This window comes from Heterocephalus glaber, unplaced genomic scaffold (genome assembly GCF_053883595.1).
Source record: "Heterocephalus glaber isolate CG9 unplaced genomic scaffold, H.glaber_assembly_v1.0 deba00000676, whole genome shotgun sequence".
NCBI lineage: Eukaryota > Metazoa > Chordata > Mammalia > Rodentia > Bathyergidae > Heterocephalus > Heterocephalus glaber.
The window spans coordinates 1,444,689-1,469,019 of record NW_028258156.1 but is presented as its reverse complement, the minus strand read 5'-3'; the positions used below and the strand labels follow the sequence as shown (position 1 = coordinate 1,469,019).

General features: G+C 40.9%; 1 protein-coding gene across 3 annotated transcripts in view; it reads left to right on the top strand.

Moving 5' to 3' along the window:
• Window positions 1-6,703: 6,703 nt before the first annotated feature.
• Window positions 6,704-24,331, top strand: part of Chn2 (chimerin 2) — a 336,463-nt gene continuing 318,835 nt past the window's right edge. Inside the window, exons 1-4 of one of the 3 annotated variants that reach the window (XM_087206589.1) lie at window positions 6,704-6,866; window positions 8,150-8,372; window positions 11,777-11,838; window positions 12,324-12,406. In XM_087206589.1, the coding sequence (XP_087062715.1) occupies window positions 11,789-11,838; window positions 12,324-12,406 (133 nt within the window). In that variant the 5' untranslated portion in view covers window positions 6,704-6,866; window positions 8,150-8,372; window positions 11,777-11,788. Of the gene's footprint in view, window positions 6,867-8,149; window positions 8,373-11,776; window positions 11,839-12,323; window positions 12,407-24,331 lie in introns of those variants that run through there. The other 2 variants (XM_087206591.1, XM_087206590.1) reach the window with 2 other exon arrangements.

Sequence of the window (24,331 nt, the reverse complement as noted above, 5' to 3'; positions counted from 1 at the left end):
GTGATGCAAAGAAGAATAACATAAGACTGATTGGGCTCAATGAAGAAACAGGAGAGAGTGGAGATGACAGAAAAAACCTCTTCACAGAAATAATGGCAGAAAAGTTCCCAAGCAGGGGAAAAGAGCTTGACATACAGATAAGGGAGGCATATAGGACTCCAAATAGCCTTGATCAAAAAAACTCTACACATAGGCATATAATTGTTAAGATTCCACAAAGACAACAGAAGAACAAAGTTCTCCAAGCAGTCACAGAAAAGAAACAAATCATATACAAAGGAAAGCCCATCAGAATCACAGCAGACTTCTCAACACAAACTATCAAGGCAAGAAGAGCTTGGAGTGACATATTCCAAGCCCTAAAAGGAAACAGCCTCCAACCCAGATTGATGTACCCTGCAAAACTATCTTTCAAAATGGATGGAGAAATAAGATACTTTCATGACAAAGAGCACCTTAGGAACTTCGTGAATACCAAACCAGCACTCCAAAGAATTTTACACAATATCCTAGGAACAGACATTGAGGATCACAACCCCAGGAAGCAAAGCAGAATGAACCCATCTGGCATGACAAGAAATTAAATGTAAAGGGGGAGAACCCAACAAAAAGAAAAAGTCATGGTAATGATAAGTCAATACGTTTCAGTTATAACCATCAATGTTAATGGTCTCAATTCACCAATCAAAAGAAATAGACTGGCAGAATGGGTCAAGAAGCAAAATCCAACAATATGCTGCATACAAGAAACACACTTCATTCAAAAGGAAACTCATAGACTGAAAGTTAAAGGGTGGAAAACAATACTGCATGCAACAGGAACCCAAAAAAAAGCAGGAGTAGCTATCCTCTTGGCAGATCAAGTAGATTTCAAACCAACACTGATTAAGAGAGATGAAGAAGGACACTACATCCTTGTAAAGGGAAGAATCCAAGAGGAAGAGATGACAATCATAAATATCTATGCACCAAACACTAGTGCACCCAAGTATATAAAACAAATACTAATGGACATGAAAAGTCATATATGCACTAATACAATTGTAGTGGGGGACCTCAACACCCCACTGTCACAAATAGATAGATCAACTAGACTAAAAATAAGTAAGGAAATACTAGAACTCAATTGAACTCTTGAACAAATGAACTTAGCAGATGTTTACAGAGTCTTCCACCCTACAAAATCAGAATACACATTCTTCTCAGCTGCACATGGGTCATTCTCAAAAATAGACCACGTACTCACACATAGAACATATTTAAGTAAGTGCAAAGGAACTGAAGTTATCCCCCTGTATATTATCAGACCATAGTGCGATGAAATTGGAGATCCATAGCAAAAGAAACTCAAAAAATTTCATAAACATGTGGAAATTGAACAACACACTTCTGAATAACCAATGGGTCACAGAGGAAATTAAAGAAGAAATCAGACAGTTCCTTCAATTAAATGACAATGACAATACAACATATTACAAGACATTTAGAGAGGAACTGCTGCCACTACTGTTTAAACTCTTCAATGAAATTGAAAGGGAAGCAATACTACCAAATTCATTCCTGGAAGCAAGCATCACCTTGATCCCCAAAGCAGAGAAAGACCCAACTGAAAAAGAGAACTACAGGCCAATCTCACTAATGAACACAGATGCAAAAATCCTTAATAAGATACTGGCAAACAGAATGCAGAAGATCATCAAGAAGATCATACACCCTGATCAAGTGGGATTCATCCCAGGGATGCAGGGATGGTTCAATATACGAAAATCAATTAATGTAATACACTGTATCAATAGAGCCAAGGACAAAAACCATATGATTATCTCCATAGAGGCAGAAAAAGCATTTGACAAAATCCAACATGCATTTATGATAAAAACACTACAAAAAATTGGAATAGATGGTCTCTACCTCAATCTGATAAAAGCCATCTATGAAAAACCAACAGCCAATAGCATACTAAATGGTCAAAAACTGAAATCCTTCACACTCAAATCAGGAACAAGACAAGGATGTCCACTATCACCACTCTTCTTCAATATAGTTCTGGAAACATTAGCCACAGCAATTAGGCAAGAGAAAGAAATAAAAGGAATAAAGATAGGTAATGAAGAAGTCAAATTGTCATTATTTGCAGATGACATGATACTCTATATAGAAGACCCCAAGAACTCCACCAAAAGTCTTCTAGACTTAATAACCAAATTCAGTCAAGTAGCTGGTTACAAGGTCAATACACAAAAATCAATAGCTTTCCTCTACATGAACAACAGACTCACTGAGAGAGAAATAGGGGAAATAATTCCTTTCACAATAGCATCCAAAAAACTGAAATACCTAGGAATCATCTTAACAAAAAAAAAAATCAAAGACCTCTTCTCTGAAAACTATGGCACTCTGAAAAGAGAGATTGAAGATGATATCAGAAAATGGACAGACATCCTCTGCTCCTGGGTAGGAAGGATTAATAGAGTGAAAATGGCCATACTTCCAAAACTGCTATATAGATTTAATGCAATTCCAGTTGAGATCCCAGCAGCTTATTTCATAGACCTTGAGAAAACAATCCAAAAATTCATTTGGAACAAGAAGAGACCCAGAATAGCAAAAGCAAGTCTAGGTAACAGAGACATGGCAGGGGGTATCACAATCCCCAACCTGCAACTATACTACAAAGCTAGTGATAATAACAGTGTGATATTGGGAAAGAAACAGACTTGAGGACCAGTGGAACAGATTAGAAGATGCAGAAACAACGCCAGACACACTTAGCCATCTCATCTTCGATAAAGGAGCCAAACACCCTCACTGGAGGAATGATAGCCTCTTTCATAAATGGTGCTGGAAAAATTGGGCTTCAACTTGCCAAAGATTAAAACTAGATCTATATCTCTCACCATGCACTAAACTAAAATCAAAATGGATTAAAGATCGAAATATTAAAGTAGAAACTCTGAACCAGTTGGAACAGAGGTTAGGTAGAACTCTTGAAGACATCGGTGTAGGAAAAGACTTTATGTACAAAACCTCAGTAGCACAGGAACTAGCAGAAAGAATCAACAACTGGGATCTCATCTTATTAAAAAGCTTCTGCACTCCAAGAGAAACCACCAACAGAGCTAACAGACAACCTACAATGTTTGAAAAAATTTTTAGCAGCTGTAACTCAGACAAAAGGCTACTATCTGGAATATAAAAAGAACTGAAAAAAATCAGACCCCCAAATTCAAAGACCCAATTCAAAAATGGGCATGTGAAATGAACAGACATTTCTCAGACAAAGAATTAAAAGCAGGAAATAAACATATGAAAAAATGTTCAACATCACTGGTCACTGGAGAGATGCAGGTGAAAACAACACTGAGATTCCACCTCACCCCAGAAAGAGTAGCTGCTATAAAGAAATCAACCAATAACAAATGCTGGCGGGGGTGTGGAGAGAAAGGAACCCTTCTCCATTGTTGGTGGGAGTGCAGACTGGTGCAACCACTATGGAAATCAATGTGGAGATACCTCAAAGAACTAGGGCTGGAGGTCCCATTTGACCCAGCTATTCCCCTGCTGGATATTTTCCTAAAAGAATTAAAAGAATATATGTGTATCCATGTTTATTGCGGCACAGCTTGTAATAGCTAAAGCTTGGAAACAGCCCAAGTGCCCATCAACTGGAAACTGGATAAAGAAGATGTGGGTTTTTTTTATAAAATGGAGTACTACTCAGCCATAAAGAACAAGAAACTAGAGTCATTTATAGCTAAATGGATGCATAGTGAGGCCATACTCTTAAGTGAAATAAATAAGACACACATGTGTAAATACCAAATAGTTTCTCTAGTGTGAGAAACTGAGAGTGTAAATAAGGATTAAAAGGATTAATAACTAATAATTGATACTTTGAGAAATAGGAAAAGGTCCAAAGGGGTAGGGGTGGTGGGAGGAGATGGAGAAAGAAAAGAATGGAAAGGAAAAATTATGAGAAAAGAAAAAAAATGGAAACAAAGTATGTAAATAGGGAAGGGTGGAGGGGTGAAGGGCGCACAGGTAATGGGGAAAAAATAAGAACTAAGATACATCATGTACAGGTACAAGCACCCAATGATAAATGTAAACATATTGTATACCTAAAATGTACCAATAAAAGAATTTAAGCAAAAAAAAAAAGAATTTGCTTTTGCAGGCTAAAGACACTCCTCATCACTATTCCCCTATCTTTCCTCCAAGATTTGAGTTAAAGCAATAAATAAAAGAAAAGCATCTGATTTTGTGTTAAGACTATATCTGCAACATCTCCCAGGGGAGAGAGATCTCAGTACCCTGGTTTCAGCTTAGTTATGCTTAGGATCCTAAACTTAATGAAAAAGTATTTGATCACTGTCCTAGGAATATAAGTCTATTTTTACCCAACTCTTTGAACTTGTAAATCACAGCATAAAAGTTCAAACTTCATTCTTGGTTTGGACTAGAAAATTACAGTTCTTTTAGCTTTCTGCCCACTTTCCCAAGCTAATACAAATTTTGCGTGGTGACGCTGGGGATGGAACCCATGGCCTTCCACATGTTAGGCTAGAGCTGTCACTTCCCAGTCCTCTCTTTTTAAAATACAGATATTAATGACTCTTTGTTCTAGAGGCACCTTTATGAAAAACTTCCCTACCTAAGTTATTTTAAATGTTCTTCAATCCATGAAAACTCCATATTATAAAACCATTGGGAAGGTTAACCTAAAATAAGGATGTTTGCACTTTAAACCAAACTATATTTCTTATTAAGAATAGGTCATTAACTATTTACCTTGGGTATCTAGGTGCTAATAAAAAGGTATCTGATGCTATCTGAGGCAGGACCTACTCCCTTCCTCTTTCACTGTCTTGTTCTGTGCATCTGTATGAGGGGAACAGTTTTTCGTCTAACAAATCATACACTTCCAAAAACAAAAACAAATTCATTAAGAAAATCCAGTCACGCTGTTTGCTGCTTGTTCTAAATTTTTTGCAGGGGGTCAACTGGTAAACTCAGCAGGCTTTCTTAACACTTGCAAGTCATTCAAACTGTCAGTCAAAAACCACTTATTTCTTAGGCTATAAAATCAGCCCAGTAGAATCCCACTGAAATTTGATTTATAAGCTGGATTCCTATATATTGTGAAACCAATTATGTCCCTCCCAAACAATCAACTCCCATAAAAGGTGAGTGAAACAGTTTCTTGCCAAGAACACTAACATTACATTATAAAGTGTTTCTGGGCTGGGGATTTAGCTCAGTGGTGTCGCTGCCTCCTACACAAGTGCAAGGATCTGAGTTCGATCCCTGGTACCAAAAAAAAAAAAAAGACATTATAAAGGGTTTCTACTGTATTTCCACTAACGGGGCACACATGTCTACCAGGTCCCGTAGCTGAAACATCTTGACAATTCTTCAGATTCTCATATGCCAGTAAAGCCAGTGCACTGTACTTTTCCAAAACGACTCCAAATCTCATTTTGAACAATTTTCTTAATAGGTATTTTTCAAGTTAATAAAACTCATCCTCCTTGGAGTTTTAAAATTCTCTTCTTATTCATTCCACACACAATAAAAAGTCAGAACTCAGGTATAAGTTTAAGGAGAATGTGGAAAGACAGGTGTGAGTACCTTCTGCATTCAGAGATGAGAAATTGAACCTAAGGAAGAAAAGTAACCTCCCTAGCATCACCCTAGTTGTGCTTCCTGCAGCCGGCACTCCAGCCCCAAGTAGTCTAGCTCCACCACCCCAGTTTCCACTAGGACCCACTGGGACTACAGAGTAAGTTGAGGATCAAGAGGTGACCTCCCAGGAGTCATGAGTAACCACAATGATATATGACCAGAGTTTCAAACGTTGCTTGTTCAGTCTTCACCACAGACTTCATCATTAATCATAACTCAAGGAAAATTACCTTCCCCTGAAAAGCCATGCACTGCCCCAGCTAGATTTTCTATACGTTATTTATATTCTTACTATAACGGTTCTGTATTTAAAGAGAAAAACTTGTCATTACCTCCATCCTTCAGATGGGGAGACCCAGGTTTGGCGGGCTTTCTCCAGCACTAAACTGACCTGACAGGACCCAAGGACCGAATCCACTTAGGAGGGAGCTGCTTCGTCCTGTTTGTTCCCCCAGCCTCTGGTTCTCTCCTAAACCCACATTCCAAGAAGCATCACTGACTTCCTCTGGTGCTTTCCCTCCTTCCCTTAAACTGAGGAGCCTTGGGGCAAGTTCAAATCTAAAGCACTCTCCGCTGCTCCCCTCTGCCCCCCAAATAAAAACAGCCCTTGGAGAAGCACCCAGGAAGGGAAGGAATGCGCCTTTCCCCCTGGTCCTGAGCCAGAGAGGACGGAGACAGTAACAGTACAGCTAGGTTGTTACTCAAAAAGGGCTGCTGGAGTAGAAGTCGCCTCATGGCCTGGAAGAACCTGGGCTGCCACCACCTCAAGCTGTGCTTTTGGGAGAGTCCTCGGTTGGGCGAGCGCAGAGCATACCCACTCCTCCAACTTGAACATTCTTACGAGCCAAGAGCACCCCGCCCCAACCTCACCCACGGCGCTCCTCCCCTCTGGTTACTGAGGGAGCCTGAGACTGCAGGCCAGGCGCCCCTTGTGTCCCGGGAACTGAGGCGAAGTGGTCGGGTCGCGCTGCAGGACGCACGCACGGCGGCAGCGTTCACACGAGGCAGGAGGCGGCGCTAGGAGACGCGCGGTGCACTCGGACGCGGGTGGCGGATCCTCGGCGGCGCCCAGGTCAGGGAGGAGTGGGCCTCCGCTCCGGTGACAGTGATGAGTACCTCGCAGAACGCCAGTATTAAAGGGTTCCTCTAGGCTCACGTGACCCTGACCTGTAGAGCCAAAGGTATGTCTCCACCTCCTGGTCCCCGATACCTGACTGAAGCCCAGTCAGCACTTTCCAGCCCGAAGAAGAAGCAAACAGCCCCAGGGTGGAGTCTTAAAAATTAACACAGAAAGCTCAGCCATCTTGCCATGTGGGTTGGTTTGTGCCTTTGATTACTTTGTTTTTATTTTCTCTCCCACTTTTTAAAAGCTACTATCAGAATTTTTGAAATTACTTCTCCATTCCTCTACTTGCAAGCCTTGTGTCTGCCTTGTAGTGTTTCACTCCTCTGCTTAAAAAATTAACATTCCTTCATTGACCAGCCACAACCCAATCACATTAATGGTGAGCAAATGTTAACAATGTGCCAAGAGCTATTCTCGCATTACTGCGCTGCAATCTTATAGCAACCTTATGTGTCTGACTATAATTATCCCCATTCTGTGAGTGGAAAACAGACTTAGCCTAAGGAACCCCTTCAGGCTCACCTCACTTGTAAGTGATCTGAGTGCACGTTAGTAACAGTCACCAGGTGTGCAATGGTGAGTAGATAAGACAAAATCAGGCAAGGGCATCATTGCCAGAGGCGGCAGCACCACCTGGGAGGCAAGTGAGAGGGGTCCTTGCACCGCTTCCAGCTTCCAGTCCTGCCCATTCTCAGGCTAAGTGCAGCTGCAGGATGGAGACCGGGCAATACCAGCCTAGCCAACCCACCACCAACCAAGGAGGCAAAAATCATTACTGTTTTCAGCCACATTCAATGTTGGGTAATTTGTTATGCAACTAAGGCTAACTGAAGCACCAGCTTTGTGGCCTGAAACAAATTTCTTAATGTCATTGAATCTCACTTTTCTCCTAAGTACCTACCCTACTGGTTTATTGTGAGGACTAAATGAAAAACAACAGGTCAATAGTGTAGTCAGTGACTGCAGCCATCACTTGCCATCATAATTACACATATAAGTACTTTCTACTCACCTTTCTGAGGAGAAAAAGTTGTTGGTGAGAAGAAAAAAAATTTTTTTTCTTTAAGACCAAGACCAACTCACCTTGAATGTTTGTAGGGCCCAGGGCAAGAGTACAAATAAAGGTCCATAAACCAGATGCCTAAATACTGAAAAGTTACCAGGTAAAGTTAACAAAGTATTAGATACCATAGATTCCACCTTCCTACCCTGACAGATATATTTTTGTAATGATGAAAGACCAGGTTCAAACTCCAGGATGTTCTGTACTTAAGTATAGTGGAGCAGGGAGAGCTGGTTTCCAGCTCCAGGCCTGCAGCCACCTCTCTCTTTCTGCAGGGCACCAGCCCACAGATGGAAGCTCAGTCCAGCTTCTCAGGAGGAGCCACCCCTAAAGAACTCCTGGGCCCACAGTAAGAAGAACAAAAGAAATACTGTCTGTCCATGGGAATATAGTCATTGGGCAACAACACAGCTGCTGGTGGTGGATCTTGAAGCGGGTTCACTGCTACTTGGGAAGAGAATGTGATGATCCTGCACACTCAGAACAAGGTTTGGGGAGGTATGAACTTGGGGGTGAGGGGCACAATGTACATATTTCCATAGACCCCTCACACTACTGGGGAAAGTGCAGCCCATTAAGAGCCAGAAGTGGAAGACAAAACATGTGGGCCCTGGAAAGGGCCCTGTGGAACTAAGTACAACGGCAGCTACTAGCCAAGCATACCTGGGCCCCAATGGGCCATGATGAATTTTATAGTCAACACAGAATGAACACATATTTTAGCATTCTTCTTTAAAACAGGATGTATCAAAAATCTTACTGAAATATTAAATGTGGCAACTTATAAAAACATTATTTGAAAGTTTAAATTTATTTTACAATCATTTAGTTTTCTGAATGTTAAATGATACATTTCCACTTTAATTTTTGTTTTAGGTCCCCTGAGTGAAAAATGGTATACATTCACTAAAAGAAAAAATTATGTTTATTAAAATAGTCATGCGTTGTAAAATGATGTCAACAATGGATCCCCATATAGAAGGGTAGCCCCATAAAAGTATATTGGAGCTGAAAAATGCCTATGGCCTAGTGAGATTATAATGTCGTAGAAAAACACATTAGTCATGTGTTTGTGGTGGTAATGATATAAATAAACCTACTGTACTGCCAGTCATATAAAAGGATAGCACACACAATTAGGTATAGTATATAATATTTAATAATGATAATAACTATGTTATTGGTTTACTGTATTTTATCACTATTTTATACTCCTACTTTAAAAGATCTTTACTGTAAAACAGTGTGCCATGTTAAGTTGGTAGCAGCCTCATACATCTTGTGTTTACTGTATCTCTTGATTGCATCATTTTCCTTTGTGTTTTATTTAATCTCATGTTGTTTTGTTCATCATGATTCCTAAGCATCTATAATCCACTGCCAGTGTTGCTGGTAAGAGGCCATGTCATGGCTGACCTGGAGACAAAATTAAAAGTGATTAAGGACCAAAAGGTGGAAAATCAGTAATGGTCATTGCATGCCGGTCAGGCATGTCCCATTCCACCATAGCTATGATCAAGGAAATGAGACAAAAATTCAAGAAAGGCCTGTATCAGATAACTTTGAATGACTTGGACTCAAGACTGGAAAGGGAAGCACATTTCTCTCAGCCCCATGGTGATCATGATCAAAGCAAAAAGACTTTGTGATGTTGAAAGGAAAGTGGGACCTAACTGCTGTGTTGAATTTCTGCTAGCTCTGGGTGGTTTAAACAATTCAAGAATCATTATTCACTATGTAATGTGAAAATGAGAGTCTGTGAGAGCTGATGTGAAGATAATTGAAAATCTTTGGGAAATTCTAGATAGGCTAAATTTTAGATAAGGCGATTGTGGAGGAAAACTGTTTTCCCAAGCAGATCTTCCATATGAATGAAACTTCTTTGTTCCCAAAACAGATGTCTGAAAAAGCAATTTCATCCATAAGGACAAGTCAGTGGCCCTTAAGGACAAGGTAACAGTCCTGCTGGGGACAGTGCTGTAGGCTGCAAATTGATACCCTTTGGGATCTGGCACAATAAGGCCCCAGGGCCTTCTGTGTGTCCTATAGAAGTCACAGATGACCCAGGTCCTCCTCCAAGAAACTCTGCTGAAGCCTGTGCTGGTGAAATGGAACAGTACTATTTGTAGCATAACATACCTTTCCAGATCTTGTTCATTGTTGATAATGGTCCTGTACATATTCCTTTTACTAGTGATCTTCATTCTAATAGCACAGTGTTCTTTCTCCCTTCATACATCCCTTCTTTGACCCATTGAATAGATTAAGAAATTATAGTGGCTTTTAAGGCCTATGAATTGAGGAGAACCTCTGCCCAGGGTGGTACTGTTGCCAAGGAAGATGCTGAGAAGACACTGATGCCTTTTCTGGGAAGATTACAGTATCACCCTCTATTTGAATTTGTTGTATCCCAGGTTCTATGCTAGACATTAAAAAAAAAAGAAAAAAGTCTTCCTTAAGGAACTTGCAGTTCACCCAGGGAGGGCATCCAGGAGACATATAAATCAATCTCACAATACAATATGCTAAGTGCTGTAATTGGGACCAATAAAGAGTGCTCTGGAGTCAGACAGCAGGGAACAAGTTCATTCCTAAAGAGCTAGGGGAATCTCACCAGAGGTGACAGGAAGGTGGCATTGAAAAATGAAGAGCCATTGAGGGGAAAAGTAGCAGCTCAAGCCAAGAGCATGTCCCGGGTCCTCAATATTTTGGGAATGATGGCTCATAGTAGAGATGTCAGGTTGAGTTTGCAAAGGGTCAACTAGAAAATTAGACTGGGCCAGCCTGGAAAGGGCTTGGAAAGAGCTATGGGGGCCAATGATGTCATTCATAATTGGCAGATTTGGAGATATATTTTCTTAAGTAGAATAGAGCAGAAAAGAACAATACAAAACAGAACAGGTAGGCTAGTTTCCCAGGGCTGCTGTAACAAAGTGCAAAACCTAGGTGATTCTAAACAATAGAAATGTATTGTCTTTCAGTTGTAGAGGCTAGACATCTGAAATTAAGGTACCAACAGCAGGCCATGATCCCTCTGAAACCAATAGAGAAGGATTTTCCCTGACACTTCCCCTGTCTTGGAGCCCCAGGCATCCCTTGGCTTGTGACAGCATCACTCAGATCTCTGCTTGGAATATATAGGGCCTCTTCCTGTGTCTCCTCACTGCATCTTCCCTCTGGATGTGCCTGTCTCCCTGTTCCAGGTTCCCCTTTTTACAAAGACACCAACCATATAATGACCTCATTTTCACTTGATTGCCTCTATAAAGACCCTATTTCCAAATAAAACCACATTCTGAGATACTGGAAGTTAGAGCTTCAGTGTATATATTCTGTGGAACACAATTCAACTCAAGGCAATAAGAAAGAAAATACCATAGTAAACACTGTTTGCAAACTTTCTGTTTCAGTGTGCATGTATTTGTGCTGGTGTTATGGTTTGGTTCTACATGTCCCCCCAAAGCCTTATGTGGTCATAGGTGTGGGGCTTTTTCAAAGGTGGCTGAAGCTGCTGAGATTAAGGGTTTGTGATTACTAAACCAGTACACTGATTGGTTTGGCTCTGTCCTAATCCTGGTAGTCAGAATAAAATAAAAGGTGCAGGAAGATCCTGTTAAGGTTCCCTGCTGCTTTTGCTACCATGTAAGCACCATAAACTGTTTCTCCTCTGTGACTCCCCTCTGCCATGGCCACTCTGCCTTGGAACCAACCAATTATGAACTGAAACCTCTATGAACTGTAAGCTCAAGAAATCTTTCTCCCTTTAACTTTGAGTGTTGGGTATTTTGTCTTAGAAATGAGAGAAAAGTAACTGAGACAGCTGGTCATTGTCCTTTCCATTGACTGGTAAATTTTATCACAAATGTAGTGGCTTAAAATAACACACATTTATTCCCTTACAGTTCTGAAGTCAGATGTGTGAAGTCAAGGTGTCAGCAGGGCCGTGTTGCTCCTGGAAGCTCAGGTGAGAATCTGATTCCTCGCTTTTCCCACTTTCTAGAAGCTGTCCACATTCTCTGCTTCTTGGCCCTTCCTTACCCCAGCCTCTTGCTTCCATCCTCATATCTCCTCCTGCTCATTCTGGACCTTCCATCTCCACTCTATAAGGACCCCTGTGATGACACTGAGTCTACCTGGATATTTCAGGAGCCTTTCCCCATTTTAAGATCCTTAATTTAATCCCATCTGCAAAGTCCCATTTGATCTGTAAAGTGTCAAACTCATAGATTCCAGGGATCAAGGACCTGGACAACTTCATGTGTATAGATTATTCATCCTATTACAGTCATCAGGCAAACTGTATTTCCTCCTATGAGATGTGGTCAAAATCGCTTGAAAGCCACTGTGCCAGATGACTTCTGAAGTTTTTGAATAAGATATATTCCCATTGGTGCCCAGGCAACAATCCACTGAACAACCCCCCCACCCCCCCCCGGCTCCTCTGTACAGCCACCTGGTTCCACACTACAAAGACGCAGAGGACACCCGACCACCAGACCACAGTACTGAGTCTCGCCGCTCCTTGCCCAGAGGTAGGGGCTTCTGAGCTGCCATCCCACTGCTCCTGGTCCAGAGGAAGGGGCTTCCTGGCCACCATCCCTCCCACTACTCCCAGCCCAGAGGAAAGGGCTTTTGGGCCACCTTCTGTCCCGCCGCTCCTGGCCCAGAGGAAGGGGCTTTTGGGCCACCATCCCTCCCACTGCTCCTGGCCCAGAGGTAGGGGCTTCTGAGCTGCCATCCCACTGCTCCTGGACCAGAGGAAGGGGCTTCCTGGCCACCATCCCTCCCGCTGCTCCCAGCCCACAGGAAAGGGCTTTGGGGCCACCATCCCTCCCGCTGCTCCCAGCCCACAGGAAAGGGCTTTTGGGTCACCATCCCTACTGCTGCTCCCAGCCCCTGTCCCACCTCACCCAGCTCAGAGGAAGTAATCCGTGCAGGCGCCAACGCCCCCCTGCCCAGTCAAAATGAGAAAACACGTAAATAAGTCTCAAAACCAGACTTCCAGATCACCTACAGCAACCCCAAAGGGAAATGAGATGGAACACTCTGATAGTCAACCACCTGGACTCTCTGAACTGGCAACAAAAGGGGATCTGGAAAAAATGAAATCAGAAATAATTTCTCAGATAACAGGAGAAGTTGTGCTCCTAGTGCAAGACATGATTAAGATATATTGCTATTTTTCTTATTATGAACATACTACATGATTATTCCAGCAATGTATGGATAAACCAAATAGCAGATAAAAATTCAACAGTGACTCCTGAGAGATAACCAAAATTATATCTTTTTGTCTAATCTCTTATCTATACAAATATGTTTAAAACAAAACTGAAATTCTGTTACCTGAGGTTGTTTTATGCTGCTTTTGACAGCATTTGTAGCCCAATTATATTCACAAGTTAATTCAAAAACATAGTTTTAATGACTATATGATGTTCAGTCATATGAAAGTATGATAATTTATTCAACCATTTCCAAGCATTTGGTCATTTGCATTGCTTCTAATATTTCCTTATTTTAATTGACCAAGAAATGTTCTCATATGAAAAATTGATATGTATTTGATTGTTTCTGGAAAAATCTAGAAAGCAGAATTTCTGAATCAGTGTGTCCTTGGGAGCTTATCCAGGTTTAAAGAAGATGACTCTGTTGGCAAAGTAAAGCACATTGCAGGGCCAGGTGTGGGGTGGCACCTAGGGGAGAGATGGGTTGGGAGGCTGTAGTGAGAACAATCCCTGCAAAAGAGAATGCAAGCGTGGACCAAGTGTGGGGCAGGCCCCAAGTTAGTGTCCTATGGATGTTATAACAATTCACCACAAACTGTGGGATTTAAAACATCAGAAACTAACTCTACCACAGTGAGTAAAGGTGAGCCAGAAGTAAAGGTATTGGCAGGGCTGTGCTCCCTCTGCAGGCACTGAAGAAGTCTTCCTCTCCTCTTTCACTCAGTTCCTAGAAATCCTTGGCTCTCCTTGCACTGCAATTGCATCATTTGCATCTCTGCTTCTGCCTTCATATGGCCTTTCTTCAGTGTTTCTGCACGTCCTCTCCTTTCATATAAAGACACTAGCCATTGGATTTATGACCTCATCTTCACCAATTATGTCCATAAAGACCCTAGACCAAATAAGGTCGCATTCTGAGGTTCCAGGGAGAAAGTACTTTGGGGTGGTACTCTGTACCCTGCTGTAGTCCCTATGGAATGGATGATACAACTTAAGGAGATATTGAGATGCATTGACAGGATTTGAGGACGGCTGAGCATGGCATGGGCAAAGAATTATTCCCCTCATCTTGATTAAGTAATACTTGCCCTGCCTTTCTTAACATCCTTTCTCCAATGGACTGGCTTCTGAAGAGACACATCTGGTAACCTCATGAGCAAATTGTGTTGGGAAGCCAGACTGCAATGGAGGAGATCACCTGTAGGGCTTCCTTCCAGATGGTTGTGCAGGTATGACTGGCAGGAGCACAGGAGAAGGATGATTTTGCTGTGGGTCTTTCCCTAGAGACAAATGAATTCCTTCTCTAAACTACTTGCTAGCATTTTTTGGTATATCTGGCAAATCTTGTTAATGCTTTAAAAAGGGTTACTCCCAAAATGCTTGTCCCCAAGTGTCCATAATTGTAATCAACTTATTTAACTATAATCAACTATGTAGTTGAAGAATCAAAATATGTGACTTATGGAGAAGAATTGAAAGTACTGCAACTGAATATTGAGAGTACTCAAAAGTGAGTAAAAAGACTGATTACAAAGGGTTCTTCTCTGATTACAAAAATTTTAAATGTGTTGATCAGTTCAGATGATTTTAGGGTTCCCTAAAGCCCTTGTGTTTTCTGTAGGTACATTCCAAAGAGGTTCTGGTTTTGTTAGGGTTTATATCGAGAATGTCCCTCAAAGGCCTCGCGTGCTTAAGGGCAGGGCTTTAGGAACAGGACTGGGCATTGGGAGAGCTGTAGTTGACTTGCTGTTAGGAGGTGGAGGTCTGGTGGAAAGAGTCAGGTCACTTCACCTATAACCTGGAAGGGTGTATCTCTTTCCCTCACTCCTCCCTTCACTCTCTGCCTCTTGCACCATGACATGAACAGCTTTTCTTCCACTATGCCTCTGTACTGTGCCATTTTCTGCCTTGAAGCCAGCAATCATAGCCTGTAACTGTGGCCCAAAATAAACTGCTCCCCCTCTAAGTTGGAGGTGTTAGATGTTGTTTGTCAGTGACAAGGAAAGTGATTAAGACAGGTTTGGTAAGTCTTGGTGGATCAGAATATGACTCAGACCCAGATTCCAATCTAGAACTTTCCCCCAGTAACCTTTGTCAAGTTACTTATTCTGTTTCCTCATCCATACATGGTAAAAATAATATTAGTTACCTTGTAGTGTTATTTAAAGGAGGACATGAGATAGTACATAAAGCATGCTATTATATATGAAGGCTCAATAAATAGCAGCTTGACTGTAATACTTATGATCACAACAGGCCCATGACTGTAATTGTTTCAGCTGTCTCCATCCCATACACTGAAGTGCATCTGGACACCACTGGAAAGCATGCCCCTGACTGACCTTCAGCCAGCACTTTGCAGGGCTCCTTATAGTTCAATTAAGACTCGAAGAATAGCTTGTTTACACATCTTGTGCAGGCGAACACAACTGCAATTGCCTAGGTTTAGAGGTTGGATTTCAAATCTGTAGCTGCTGCCACCAAGATAAATGTGAGCTGGAATGAAAACAAGGAGAATTGATTAAACTTGTAGGCAATCATGCCCTCATGGAAGTGTCTGTGTCTCTCCACACACTTGTCCAGACTTCTGCCATTGCTTCTTTTAAGTGCTGTTACCTGTCTTTAGTGGGACCTCCTGGCAGCTAACATATAGCTCAGAGGCTCATGGGAAAATGTCACAGCCTGCACAGTGCATTAACTTGCTCAGTATACACTTTGCTTAAGAAAAGAAGTCAGATGTGTTATACCCACACACTTGCAAAAAGATATTGTGCTATTATAGAAAGGGGGATGTGGATCTAGCTAAAGACCACACGCACATCCCATCTGTTGTGTACTTCAGCCATAAGCATTGAAGTCTTCACCACATAAGAAGTACATTCTGGGGCGGGGGATTTAGCTCAGTGGTTTCGCTGCCTGCTGCTCAAGTGCAAGGACCCAAGTTTGATCCCCGGTACCAAAAAAAAAAAGAAGTACACCCTGGGGCAGTAACCCAGCCATAAGATACAGACACATGCCCTGTTCAACTTATTGAAGCCATTCAGTCTCCTTATACTTAGTGAGGAAGGGGCACCTTCTAAGAGTAGCCTCAGGCTACAGACTCCAGGGAAGTTGTGGATAATTACATGGTGATCATTTATAATAAGTGCTTCTACTCTCAGCATAATTAGCCTTCCCTGGGTTGCTTGCCTCCTTATGCCTGGTTTATGTAGGGAAACAATGTCCAAATTAATGTACGTCTTTCGTAAGTGAGTCTGTATTTCTCTGATGATCCAAATAGTTTAGCACCCTTTAGCAGCAGGTGTTAGACCTTTTTACAAAAGGCTTCTTTTCAGTTTCCCTTTGGCTATGGAGAAAAGCAGGAAACAAAACTTTGGTGGGTTAAGAATGAACTATAGGTTTAATATAGATTTGGCCACTAAGGGCAGTAGAGCTCACCCTGTTAAAACTGAGAGAAATAATTACAGCAAGCCTTTGTAGGGGATTTATGGTTTCCTCAACGTTTTTCACATAGTCATCTCTTTTAATTTTCATATTAGCCCTGCAAAATATGTACTAATATTAGGATGAACCTACCAGTGTGCTCAGGTTAATATCTGATTAAGGGTATGGCCTTAGGAGTAGACTGATGGAGATTTATTTCCCAGCTCAGCCATTCATTATCTGTGTGACCTTTGCTGTGCTAATTAACTTCTCAAAGCTTTAGCTTTCTCCTGTATGGAAGGAGAACGCCACCCCTATAGGACTGATCTAGATGGAATGAAATTTCAGGTAAAATTGTTAATATAATGCCTAGCCTATAGCAAGCAGATCATTCATAGATCAAAGGAAAGACATTTGCAAGTGACAAACAGATCAAAGAAACTATGTAGTGAAATGACATTTGGTGTATCCTCTTTTTCTCTTTATTTCTCTATAAAGGAAATAGTAGTTGGCCCAGGTGCTTTGCTTACCAGTAAGGTATTATGCCTATGATTTGCCGGGTAGATCAGAAAAATGAGTCTCTACTTAATTGGTTCTATAGACTTTCCATCTAACAACTTCAAGAACTAGGTAACATCACCAAATAAAGGAATACAAATAAAAGATGTAAAGGGTAGCTTTTGGCAGGAATGCTCAAGCAATTGCAATAATATGTCAGTTTTTATGGATGGCAGCTTGGCCTCCTGCCTGACTCACTTCAAGTGGATTGAGGAGCCCCTCTCTGGGATTTTTGAGATGGTTACATCCCAGGACCACCTGACAGCAGGAAAGAGAGAATGCACTGGATGACCAGCCTCCAGGTCTCTTTCCTCTGTGGCTTCTGTCCCTGACTACACCTTTTTCTCAGCCTTGATTTCCTCATCTGAAAATGAAGATCATAACAACCTATTTATTCCATCTACTCTTACTACACTTCTTACCCCAGGAGGTAGTGATGAGGTGCATGAATGCACTTGGAAAGTTATACGGTGCATGGTATGTACCGTAGGTGACAGTGATCACTAATATGATGTAAATCCCTGGGCTGAGTTTTTCTCTCCACCCTACCCAGAGACCTATCAACAACAACAACAACAACAACAACAACAACAAAAACAAAAAACAGAAAAGGAATTGTCCTCTCTCCTTCTTAGAAGAGTGATTCAACACTAATTTTGTAAATTCTGGGCTCCTTTGCCCTGGGACGGTTGGAAGAAATAATAACTCCAGTTTTTCTGTGTTCCCCATTATTACTTTTTCTCAGCACATTTTTGACAGGAAACAAACAAAAAAACCCCTTTTTTTAGTTAATCTCCATCATTCATGGATTCCATATTTGCAAATTCACCTCCATGGTTTGGATAACAGGGACCTTTCTTGCCTAAATAGTCACAAGTCTGCACCTAGAGCCTGCAACTACTCTTAGATTTCTCCTCCACCCAGGAGCCATACTTACAGAGCTTGGATGGACAGGGTAGGGTGTGCAGAAGCAGGACAGGATGAAGGGCTGTCTGTACTACTGTGCTCCAGTGCAGACTTCTAAGTCTCAGAATTCTGAGTTCAAACATGGTTTTTCAGGTTGCTATAAAGATACATATTTTTCATGATAAGATACTTCGACATAATTCACTTCACAGTTTGTTACGTTGATTTATAAGGATTAAATATTTAAATATATACTATGCAGGTTTTCATTTGTACTCTTGCCCCAGCCCTCCCAAGAAAGAAAACAACTCATTGCTGATGTAAATTATTAATACTGGGACCTTTTTATTACTTTGCTATTACACTAGGGGAGGAGAATGGTGGGTTTGTCAGTTATGTAGCCTCTGAATATGTACAGCCTGGTAAAGGAAAGAGTACAGGGGCCAGAAGAAGCTCTGAGCATGCTCCTATGATTCTTAACTCCCTCTGTCCTTGCAGACAGTATCCGAGTGTCCCATCAACATCTGGGATCTGGGGAACCCGTCCTCCTCCTGCGTGAGTTCCCCAATCCCTCTCCCTTGGCTATTACTTAGAAAACTCACTTTCACAAGTCAAATTTGCTTTCTCTCCTCTTATATCTAAAGAGGTAGAACAGCAAAGCATGATAAAGCAGGGAAAATAGAGGTAATGTGTGCAAGGTTAGACCTCAGAGGGAGCCAAACTCAGAGTCATGTCTTTCCTTAGTTTTCTGACATTAAGATCTTCTCTATCTTCCCTTCCCCCAACAGACTAGTCCCTTCTTTTGTCTGTTTAAAAACTCTCATGCAACATGTCACTTTCCTTGCAAATCTGTCACAAAGCAATCACATCTCAGTACTAGGTTCCATGTTTTTAAAATGTCAAAACAAATTTCAATGATTAAGTGCTACAGATTAAGCTTGTTACTTTTCTAGAAATGATATGAAGGAAGTTTAATTAGAAATTGCAAATCTAAGTCACTGTGCAACCAATCCGCCTCCAAAATCCAAAATTTCTATAAACCTGTAACTCTGAGAAGAAAAAAAAAGTTCAATTCCATCTAAAAACAATAAACTGTGTAAGTAACCAGCTACATCCCATCTCATTTCACTGGGTTAAAGTTTTGCCCTGAGGCATGTGAGGGATCTGCAGTAAGGCATCTCTGATTAAGGTCATCAATGAAAGAAGCTTTGATATGTATTTTTTTCTCTTTAAATGTTTCAAATCTCTAATTACATATGCATTTATTGGTGTGACTTTGACCAGGTTGCTTTTCATTAGTATGAAAGTGACTGTTACTCTTTGGCATAGCTTACACAAACATTATGCTAAGTTATCAGACTTTTCTATTCTGTGTAGCTAAAGACAAAGTCCAGGCAGTCATTCTTTATCAAAACTGACAGTTGTTTTATGGATCTGGAGATTTGTCTAGGGAATACTGCCCTGCATTCTCAGCATTTAGATCCCATGGCTTCCAGTAGTCAAGACATCTAATTTTAACACAGAAAGGACGTCTAGCAAACATCAAAACAAAAGCTACCCTTCGAGCTTAATTTCCATTTTCACACATTTGTCCACTCTATCCCCTCTTGATGTCAGCGGGAAGTAATCTCACCTATGGAAAGGAAGCCAGCATCCTAACTGTGCTGACAAATTGTAGAGAAATGAAAAGACTCTTTGATCACTGGATTTTATCCTTCTTTATTTCCAAAAGAATAACGAAGAGCTCTCTTCATTTCCCCGTAACAGTCTGATCATTCACATGGGCAGTTTACACTGCAGCTACCCACACCATGTGTGGATGGAAGAGAAAGGAATGAGATGGGATCCCTCCCCCACCCTGCCACACCCATTGGAACCTGCCAGGGCTGCATCCTTAATCAGCCTCTGAAATTGCAATCCTCCTGTTCAGCGCCCAGCCCCTGCTGGTTTAGGGAGTTACATAGCGTGTGGTAAACTGCTACCCATTATTCCTCTATATTTAGACCTTCTCTAGAGAAATGGCATTATCACAGTCACTAAGCTGAAAGCTGCTTATACTTGGCTTTTCACAATTGTTTATTCACAGTCTGTTTCATGTACCCTTCTTCATTCACCTTACTTAAAAAATTTCAAATTGATGTACAACTATGGAAATGCAAACCATTGAAACATCCCCTTACAGAAAATTGACTTAGATTTTCATTTTGCTAATGTTGGTGTGGGTCAAAATGTTATTTCTTTCCTTTCCATAATGTTTCAGAGGAGGTAAATTCTACTTCCTTCCACCAGTAAAAAGCCACTCAATGACCTAATACGATCTGGTGATAGGAAACATATTTTCAGTAATGGTGAACTCATTTTTCTGCCAGAACAAATTAGTCAGTAGCTATCTCACATGTCACCCAGGTTTTCAAGAGGCACTTAGGAGGATGCTGGGAAAAAAAATCCTTCTATGTAGATTATTAGAAATGTCATATGCTAAGGTAAAAACATTCTGATAATTTTTCTGTTTTACTTTCCTTACTAAAATTGTGTTTCTTGTGTGTGATTCCACTTGTAATGAAATCTCTTCTGAAAGTTTCTGAAAGGAACCAGAAAGGAAATCTTACAATTTAGCCCGGGATAGGCAAGATGGAGGGAACATCAGGGAAAGGAGGCAAAGACACAAGTGAGCGTACTGTTTCTCTGAGCTTCTCTCTCCACTGAAAACTGCATAAGAGGAGAGGAGTGGACTGAGCTGTGGGAATTTCCTTAGAGTGGTGCATGCTGCAAATAGAATGTGTTCCTGAATGAATATGTGAATTAATGTTCATTCTCAAAAGACTAGAGTCTTTCTTCAGCAGTTTTTTAACATTTGGAGGAAAAATAGTTGACAGCTTACACCTAGCTTCTTGACACCTCAGTTTCTACCACTTTATAACAAACCAAACAATTGCTCCTCTTCAGACCTATTGAGAAGATGAAGATGATCTGAACAAAACATCTCATGTGATAGCTGGTGCATAATCAAAGAAAGCTAGAATAATGTATAACACTAGGATGCATGCATATAATAGGAGTAAGTGTAACTGAATCCTAAAAATTCAGACAAGAAAACTTTTGTTTTGTGTAGCCTGGACATTTGTGACAGCATTGCTAGGAACTCTTTGGCATCCTCAGTGTGAGCCTTTTCACCCATATAGGGCTGACTGTGCTTGAATGGGTTATGTAATTCATCGCCTCAATTTTTATGGTTTGATTCACTGACTTGATCATAAAGTTAACAGTTTAAGATAAAAGTGTTCCTAGAGATTTTTCTGATTTGTTTCATCTCTACTGGAAAAAGATTATTATTAGTAGTATTTGATTTCACCCTGTCTTAAATATTTATAGAAGCTTAACTCTTAGATACTTTTGACCTTCCAACAGATTTAATGTCTATGTAAACATTCTTTTGAGGCTCTTCCTTTATTTTGATAGTAAAAACTACCAGAGAAATGTGGCTTAAACCTGATCTCCAAATAAGATTTCCTGCAGCAATTGAAATATTCTGTGTGCTTATTATCCACTGCAAAGTACACTTTACCCCAGGGAATCTGCTATAAAAGAAAATTAAAACCTAGAAGCCTGTTTTAAAGCCCATTGAGTCATTAGGTGGCTCTTCAGTACCTGCAGCCTTGTTTTCTTGATGGGCTGCAGAGCAGAGCACACTGCACCCTCCCCAGGGCCAGGAGAAAACTATCTGCAAACCCGTGCTAAGCGGGCTCTTTACCCAGGAGTCACTTGAGTTTAGACCTGAGAAGAATCCTGGGTATCATTCAGCTCCTGCAATCTGAGAAGAGAAAGCTGAGGCCAGAAGAGGGTAGATGGGTTTTCCAAGATTCACAGCTGGTTAGATGCTGAGAAAGGGTTGAACTCCAATCCCCCGTGGTGTCCTGAAATCACGGAGCCCACATTACCTTGAAGGTGGATGGGTGTACCAATAGAGATCACTATATATTTTTTTAAGAAAACCATCTGGGTTGATAGCTCTTTCAGATGGAAGCAAACTCTTCTTTTTTAAAAAAGTAGATTACTTAAAAGATGTCTTATATGTAATACATTAAGTACAACTGTATCATCTATAGTTTTCCTACACAGAGTAAGAAATGAGAGTGCTAATTCTAGTGATGGACTTCCCATAAGTCTTCTTTTAGTCATCTCCTTCACCTCCTTCAAGAGGAGGGCATCTGGCTCCAATATCCCCTCAGTGAGATTGGCCCTGATCACTCGGTTTACCCCACAGTCCCCACAGGACTGCTGATTCATAACACTGAGCACATTGCCATAACACTGAGCTCCTGCTACTCACTGTGTAATTCACCTAGGATCTTGCTGGAATGTAAGCTTAGGAGAGCAAGAAAGTTTTGGTTTTGCTCACTAGTGTATTGCAGGTGTATTGCAGAACAAGGCCTGACACATACTTGGTTCTCAATAAATAGTTGTGGAAGGCATTAAAGGATTGTCCTCAGAGGGCACTCTTGGGGCTGTTGTGGGTGTACATCCTTTTCTCATTGGTGGTCACCTATATTTGGCTGGACTTTTCCTGTCCATCAGCACACCGGACAATGCACAGCACGATTTCATCATCACTTTGGCTGGCTGAAGATAAACCCTGTCCTTTCAGCTCTCTGATAAAGAAACCTCTCTTAACATCAGCATGGTTTTCCACAGGCTTAATTCCTATTCAGCTTGCTGCCTTCTTTTCACCAGCTACAGCATGTAATGTTGGTGCCAGATAATCAATGGTGACAGACAGACATGGGCTGGATATTCTGGAACTTATTAGACACGAGTCCCATAAAGTTTCCATAATTTCCTGGTAGTCTCACTATCAATTCTCCTGCTCCTCCATGTGGCAGAGAAGGTTACTTGCTTATCCATCAGTCATTCGTTTTCCTATTGCTCTTTTAATTTAGTTGAGGCAACAGTGTGTCCAGGAGTCCAGTCATGTTTGACCTTAGTCATGGTGATCCTTTCCACCTTCCACAGTGACCAGTTTACAAGAGGGCATTTAACCTTGTCCTGGTCAGTGACAAATAATGAGAATTCTAGTGGAGGGCTTAGGAAAGACTTTTCTCCTTGTTAAACTGTAGAAGAAATGAAATAATCCTCACTCCAACCCCAACCTCTATTCCTCATTTGCATAGTGTCAAATGAAAATGTGATGTCTGGTGCTGTGATAGCCATCTTGTGATCAGGAGGAAAAGCAGCACATATGTACTAAGGGTGGCAGAGAGGAAGGACTGAAGGAGCCTCAGCTTTTGATGTCATTGTTGAGCATCAGATCCATCTTGAGACTACTCTACCTTCTGACTTACCACATTCGAATGATAATATCTTTCAATCATTGATGCTGTATTGGTAGTCTTTTCTATTGTTTTAATAATGTGGAAAATTATAGATTAATTTTGTTTATAAATATGTCAACCTTGAGATAATTTTAAGGAAAGACTTCACTTCCTTGAGTTTCTCCTCTATCCTTGAATTTTTCTTACTTTTCTAAAACTTTATTTTCTTACCCTTCTTTTCAACACTATAAACTTATTTTCTGTACAGTAATACCTATAAGCTGTCTATTTTCTTAGATATTATTTTAAACTCCTTCCCGACTTACCTATGATTAACAAGATAGGTGAAGCTACTCAAGGTTAGGGGGAAAACTGAAATGTTTACAACATCAGCCCTGACTGGGCTTGCAGGACTGAGCACTTAAGGGTCTATGCAGAGAAATGGGGGAAAGAAAAGAAAGCAGGAAGGAGAAGGGGAGAACAAAAATGTTCTTTTTTGCAGTTTACTTTGCACATTGCTATCAGGTAAATTTTCCTAAACTACTGCCTACAATAATCCTTTCTCCATACAGCCTTCCAAGTGAGGTTCCAGCCCCTTCCTTAGCAACCAGTATCTTTCACAAACTCTACTCAGCTGACCTTTCCGGCAGTAGCCCCTGGAGTTATCCTGGGCCCCATATTCTACCTAATTGGGCCTGTTTATTTGCCTTTAACTTTCTTTCCTTGTCCATTGGTGCTTTTTGTTCGTATTGATCCCTCACCTGGAATGATGCCCAAGCAAATCCCACTAAACTTAGAGAATGCACAAAGTCTGAAACACTGAGTGCTGATATGAATCCACAAACAGAAATCCCATACTGGACTTCAGGAGGCAGATTGCAGTCAAAATGCAGGTGCACTGAAAATATTATTTTAAAGTATTATTAAAATATTATTTTAAAAGAAATTATTTTAAAGTATTATTAAATATTATTATTAATATTATTTTTAATCAAAGTAAGCAATAATGACAGGTTTATTTAAAATTTCCAGT